The sequence below is a fragment of the Fragaria vesca genome, linkage group LG5 (genome assembly GCF_000184155.1).
Source record: "Fragaria vesca subsp. vesca linkage group LG5, FraVesHawaii_1.0, whole genome shotgun sequence".
Taxonomy (NCBI): Eukaryota; Viridiplantae; Streptophyta; class Magnoliopsida; order Rosales; family Rosaceae; genus Fragaria; species Fragaria vesca.
The window spans coordinates 9,177,403-9,184,683 of NC_020495.1; the positions used below are offsets into that span (position 1 = coordinate 9,177,403).

Consider the following 7,281-nt stretch of genomic DNA (forward strand, 5'->3'; position numbering starts at 1 on the left):
TCTTTTCTAAAGGAGTAGATGAAGGAATAACTGCTACATCATTCATGGTAAGAGTTGGGAGAGGCAATGAAATAAAATCACTGAAGAACTCCCCCTTGAGTGGAAACTTCTGGTCCGCTAAAGAAGGGAGATGATTCATCAAATCTAACATCTCTAGAAACCACCAGCTTTCTGGTTTTTAGATTATAGCATTTGTAACCCTTTTGAGTTGTGGAGTAACCCAAAAACACACATTTGGCAGCATTCGCATCCAATTTGTCTCTATGTATTGCTTGGATGTGAACATAACAAACACATCCAAAAATTCTGAGATGAGACAACTCACTTTTCCTCCCTTTCATAATTTCGAAAGGAGACTTCATATGCAAAACTCTGCTAGGAAGTCGATTGATAAGATGTGTGGCAGTAAGGATGCCTTGAGACCAAAACTTCTTGGGAACATTCATTTGAAACAGCAAAGCTCTAGTTTTGTTCAACAAATCCCTATTTTTCCTTTCAACAATGCCATTTTGTTGTGGAGTTCCAACACAACTTGTCTGATGTATAATGCCATGATTGCTTATATATTGTGTCATATTTTTAGACATATACTCAGTGCCATTGTCTGATCTTAAAATATGAATTTTTGAAGAAAATATGTTCATGACAAGATTATGGAAGTCTTGGAAGACCTTTAAGAGATCACTTTTGAATTTTAACAGATAAACCCAAGTAACTCTAGAACATCAACAAAGGTAGCAAAATACTTATAACCATCCCATGAATCAAGGGGGGCTGGACCCCAAATATCTTAATGAACAATTTCAAACATTTTACTAGCTCTAGAAAGAGATACATCAAAAGGAAGTTTAGCAAATTTTGCTAATTGACAAATCTCACAAATAAGAGAACTTTTACAGAAACTAGGAAACAAGGTAGACAAAATAGTTTCTGAAGGATGGGCAAGACGCTGATGCCACAACTTGTGCTCTTGATCTTGGTTTAGGCTGGTTTGGAAGACTCTTGGAACATTAAGGCTTTTGGATAGGTAATATAGCCCATTTAGGTAAAAACCTTCACCAATCACCTTCGAAGTTGCTAGATCTTGGAAAACGACTTTGTGAGGATAGAAAATAGCTATGCACTTGACAGAATTTGTAATTCTTCCCACAGACAATAATTGAAAAGGAAACGAAGGAACATATAGGGCTGTGGATTCAATGTCTTTTGACAACAGATTGATTTTCCCTTTTCCTAACACAGCTACTCCCTTCCCATTAGCAATTGACACAGTAGAAGGTTTTGAAAATTTTTCAAATTCATGAAGATTTGAATTTTTATTTGTCATGTGATCAGTGGCACGTGAGTCTATAATCCAAAAATCATGCATAGTATTGACATTAAGAGCAGTAGAGAACGCATTAACGATACCTGGAATCTCATCCTGAGATAGTCCATCAGTTTCAGCTAAAAAACCAACAAACTTTCCTAGGAGTGTAGCTTTGTTCCCCTCCTCATTGCTTTCATTTCCAACCTTCTTCAGTTGAAGGTAAGCTGCAAACTCATTTATCAATGCAGTAGGATTTGTGGTGAAATCCACTAATCCGTCATTAGCAGCTGCATGGTTGGCCTTGAAAGTGTGGCTAGGTGTTGGCTTTTTTGGAAACTCTTAGCTTCCCTTGAGAACCTTTGCTCCTTATCAAACTTTGGCTTTAGCTCGGGATGCAGAATCCAGCAAGTGTCCTTCAGATGCCCTTGATGTTCACAGTAAGTACACCATAGATCAGGCCTCTTCCCTTTATACACCCTGTGCTCAGCACTTCTGGAGTTTGAAGCAAAAACTTTTGATTCTGAAGCAGTGGCTTTGGTATCTGCATTCATGACTTTCCTTCTCACTTCCTCCCTTTGAATGGTAGAGCATATGCTAGTTAGGGTTGGTAGCTCAGAACTCATGAGAATATGACTTCTTAAGTCTTCATATTCTGGTCCCAAGCTGGCTAGCAATTGGAAGATTTTATCTTCTTCTGCTCTTTGTCGCAGCTCCTTGGCGACAGTAGTGTGAGGTCTGTAGATGTTGAGCTCGTTCCACTTGCTTTTCAACCTTCCAAGGTGCTAGATGAAGGAGTTACCTTCTTGCTGAAGGTTGGAAATGTCTTTTTGGAGTTGGAAAACTCGAGCAGCATTGTTTTGATTTCCATACATCTCTTCTACAGCCTTCCAAAGATCCAGGGCTGATTCCGAGAAACTGAAAATATCAGAGATAGCAGGTTCCATGGAGTTGAGAAGCCAAGATATAACGAGCAGATCTTTGGCAAGCCAAACCTCATATGTGGGAGTGAGTTGCTCAGGAGGTTGAACACTTCCATTGATGTGTCCAAGCTTTGTCTTCCCTCCAAGTGCAAGAGATATAGCTCTTGACCAAGAGAAATAGTTGTACTCATTGAGTAAGACAGATGTGAGACGAAGATTGGGATTGCCTTCAGCCTTAGTTGAGACAATTGTAGAAACAGATGAAGAAATATAAGAATCTTGTTCCTCTGTCATTGTTGCTTGGAAAGAACCACAACAATAACAAGATCACTAGAAAACAGTAAGAGATGGAAAAACAGAAGAAAGAACTCTATCGTTCTTGCTCTGATACCATGTAGAAAAAGATGAAGAGAAAAAGAAAACTCTTGTATATAAAACATTTAGGTTACAACCAAGTATATATATACAAGCCTAGCCATACCTAGCCATACCAGCCATACTCATGAGTCATGACTACTGACTTCCTTATACAGTAAGGTGGATGACTTACTGTGTAAGGTATGGTGCAGTCAACATGCTACACCATACTTTACTGTAGAGTGGTAGGGTGATGAGCACTACACCATACTTTCTCTATTGACTATATATTTCTATATATTTCAATAAAAAGCAACCATCAGAGAAGAGTCTGTAGGGTTGGCTTGAGCTTTTCGTGCCAAGATATGCTTACAAGTGCTGATGTTGGTGATAATTCTATCATGGAAATGGACTTGGATAAGATGGCAGCAGGGGATTTTCTTGGTGACATAGCTAAGGTATTATGTATGATGTTTTGGCATTATTTCTCATCTGTCAGATATGTTATTGATACAAGTATAATTGCTGAGTTGTCAAATGAGAACTGTGATTACTCTCTTAAAGATATCTGGGGTATTGCTAGACTTGTTCTTGGTTTGACGAATTATGTGGTTGCAATACACCGAGATGGGGCGCATGATACTATTTTCAAAATAAAAGATGTTATGATATTATGGGTTCTACATGTGAATGGAATGGTGCAAGCTAGGCTCATTTCATCATTTTCTTCAATGGGAGCTTATGAAGAAAGATTGGCAGCTTCAATTATTTTTACCTTGTGTTATTACGCATGAAATGGGAGAAGCATGCATTTACAACTTGGGAGTTGATACTTGCAAGGGGTGGATACAGTAATTGGGCACAAGACAATGAAGGAGATGGTAGACTTGTTGTAGACAATGAAGATGTGAGAGCTGTTGTTTTACATGATGATGGAATGGTGACTGTAGAAGATGATATTGCTGATGGAGACAAGGAACTTAATATTTCCTTGCTTCAGCACATATTTGTGCATTTACAGAAGCATTTACGGATTTGAAAGTTCTGATTATCCAACAATACCTCAGTTCATATACCTTTATCTTTGCCTTGGGGTTAATCTGTATGAGCAACTGTTCAGGATATATTGCTGCAGACACTGCAAATCGTCGTGGGTTTCAAATGACATCTTGCAATGGTGCCCAGATTTTGATTCAGATTGTGAAACTTGAGCACAAGTTTGTTTGAGGGGGGATGATCGAATTGTTATGATTTTAGAGTCATCTAGTCATGTGCTTCGCACGTGACCATCCAAAAGAGTGTATGTATTGCTTCGAGAGCATTTGCTCAGTATCAATGAAAATCTGATTATTTTACTCTCTTTTCTTTTCATTTCCTTCTGCATAACACACACCAGTTTCTAAAGTTTTAGGAAAGAGTACGATCGATCGACTGATCGTGCCCGCCCTAGATATACAAAAGTACGTGAAAGATGTCATCCATGAATCAGCGTTTTGGGAATGGATATGTTGCAGCAACTGCTACCAAAAAGGCTGCCGAGCAGTTTCTTCTTTCCATGTTTGGAGACGAGCCGGAGATAAGCTTGGGAGTGGTTCAAAAAGTCCTTGGTCGGTGTGGATACGAGGTCGAGAAGGCCTTGGATGCCTTGCTCGAGGTGTCTTCTTCATCAAGAAAGAGTCAGTGTTCTTCATCAGAACAAACCCGCAAGAACTATGCCGAGGTTCTTGCTGGTCCTCCTCCTCAAGCTCATAGCTGTATGGGTGCAAGTCTTTCTCACACGGTGATGGAGTCTTTGTTTAACAGCCCCAAGAGAAGTGATGAAGAACCAAGAACCATGGATTCTTGCAAGAAGCGTGTCGTCCATGATCATTCTTTAGGACCTGAGCTTGATGTTGCAAAGGGATCGGAATATGATGCGTATAGAAGAGAAGCGAAGCAGCACTGGGATTCAGTGAAGTCTTGCCATGAGAAAGCTGCGACCGCATATTCGAACGGATCGAAGGCATATGCAAGTTACTTGTCCGAGCACGCCAAGGCAAAGGTGAAAATGGCACGAGAAGCGGATGAGAAGGCAAGCCAGGAGATCTTTAAAGCTAAGAACAGGGACAAGGGCATAAAAGGTGATGTGTTGACAATCGATTTGCATGGGCAGCATGTTAACGAAGCCATGAAGCTGTTGAAGGTGCACATACAGTACGGTACCGACAGCCAGTCGCTTCGGTTCCTCAGGGTTATAACAGGACATGGTGCAGGGAAGTCTATTGTTAAACAATCTGTTATCAAGTTTTTCCAGAGAGAAGGTATTAAATACAGTGAAGAGAATCCAGGAGCGGTAATGATCAAGCTAGCTTCACAAAGAGACTGCTTCAGATATATGGACAGGGATGTACGGAGTACTATATGTTCAGTCAGTTGAATGTAAGGAAAATCAGTATGATATTAGGGTTGTGAAATCAGCTTTTGCTGGATTTTCTTTCACATCCTATGTAAATTAGAATCACTTCTAGAAAACAGTCCTCGTATAAGTATACACAGCCAAGATTTGGAAATTAGGTTAAGATCTGGCTGACCTTTCATCTCTATTTTCAAACAGCTTAAGTAGTGTTATAACCAATCCAATATCTTCGATCCAAACAATATATATATCACAACAATCAAATTGAAAATACAAACAACAATAAGACACAATTGAAATTCACTAACTTGATTAGATAGAGGCCTACGATGCAGTGACCTAAGACAGAAATTCGCCCCCACTTGTGCTGCAATTTCAGACGTCTATCTTGAGGATACAACTATCTGGTACAAGAACTTGTCCCTAGCGAATTCACATTATACTTTTCTGAAATAAGAATAGGGGAGGAAGAAGAAAAACGATGTATCTGATTGGGAATTTCCATAAGAGAAATTGAAGTGAAATTTTGAGATCTCACACACTTAGACACACTAGTTCTTTCTCACAACTAGTTCATACTGCAACTGATTCTTACACACAATCAGTCTCTATGCAGACTAAGACTTAAACACTCTTAGTTCTTCTCTCAGACTCTATACCACAGTTGGAGACAACATTGACAGATAGTCTAGTTCTTGAACACAACTAGCTCCTTAATTTCTCCCAGACTCAGCTCCTCAGAGAGCTTTCAGTTTCCAATCTCAAATGCAACCTGTATGCAAGTAAGAAGACAGAAACTCAGTCTATATCAGATACACACAAGGAGTTTGTATGATGAGCATGAATACAATATCAACTCAAAGACAATGCTAACACAATCTTTTCTCAAGAACATAAGCTTGGCTTGCATAGATCACAGCAGAAGCAATTTATAGTGTTTGACACTCCCCCTCAACTAATGCATTTCAATGAGAAGATCAATTTTTCGTTTCTGGAAAAATGCAATCAGTCCACCATCATTTTGCACTTTCCAAAACTCATAAATCAGTTTCATGCTATAACACAACAATCAAATATTCCACAAATCAATCTATTAATTTCCAGAGAACAATGATTATGCTCATGCATATGAATGATCAGATATATTTAAATATCCCAAGATTTATGCAAATAAATATTCTAGTGCACCTGATTTGAAAATCAGATATCCTATAATGACTTAAGATTCTGCATATAAACATCTTAGAGTGCGGCTATTAGGACCTCTAAATTTGCTCAATATACCTCTCGTTCTCTCTACACTTCTTTTTTACTTTTCAATATAAGCATTTTCTCACTAGACCTCATTTCAAATTCCTAACATAACCTTAGTTATTTATTGACATATATTTCACTTAATTACTTACTTTACCTCTCATTCTTTGTTTTTGAACATCCATTATCCCTACCTTCATTTTTTGGTTATTTTTTTCATGCAAGAAAATGTTTTATCATAAACTATTCTATATATCTTTTTAACTTTTGTTTTTCTCTTTTATACGTGTTATTTTTTTCTTTTTTTATTTTGAATAATTTGATCTCTATTTTTATACCTCATAATAAATTATTTTAATAGATATATATTTTCTATAATCAATAGATATATATATATATTTTTTTTTTTTTGCAAAAATATTTATGCACCTTGCAAGTATATGCGTTCAACATGTATGATAATACAAAATTTTATGTCACATGATTGATATTTGATCATTGTTTTAGCTCTTATGAACTATATAAATAAATATATATATATATTTTGAATCAAGACGAAATTTTATTGCACCAAGAACTACATGCATATTACATAGAGGAGTTAGAACTCCTTCAAGTTCCATAGGAACAGGACCAAACCAAAGAAGGGAGAGATCTATATTTAGAGCCAATTTAGCCAATTTGTCGGCAACTAAATTGGACTCTCTAAATACATGAGCAAAAAAAGAGCAAGGCATAGTAAACAAATCAGTTTTGATATCAGCAATCACATGACCAAATGCAGACTCATCCTCCACATATCATGAACAAGCCTTAACCACTTTGTAGCAATCAGACTCAAACACTAAAGGGGAGAGGTGAAACTCTGCAGCAAACTCTGAAGCTGCTCTCCCGGCAAAGGCCTCAACCATCTCTAGAGTATACACATTAGAAACCTTTAAACAAATTCCTCCCACCACACTTGTAGTAGAATCCCGAAACACAACACCAATACCTCCCTGGTTAGTACCCATCTGAAAAGCTCCATCCGAATTGGCCTTCAACCA

General features: G+C 37.9%; 1 protein-coding gene across 1 annotated transcript; it reads left to right on the forward strand.

The window, feature by feature from the left end:
- Positions 1-4,057: 4,057 nt before the first annotated feature.
- LOC101301787 lies at positions 4,058-5,002 on the forward strand. The gene has a single exon (XM_004301152.1). The coding sequence runs from the start codon at positions 4,058-4,060 to the stop codon at positions 5,000-5,002; it is 945 nt and encodes a 314-aa protein (XP_004301200.1).
- Positions 5,003-7,281: the final 2,279 nt, after the last annotated feature.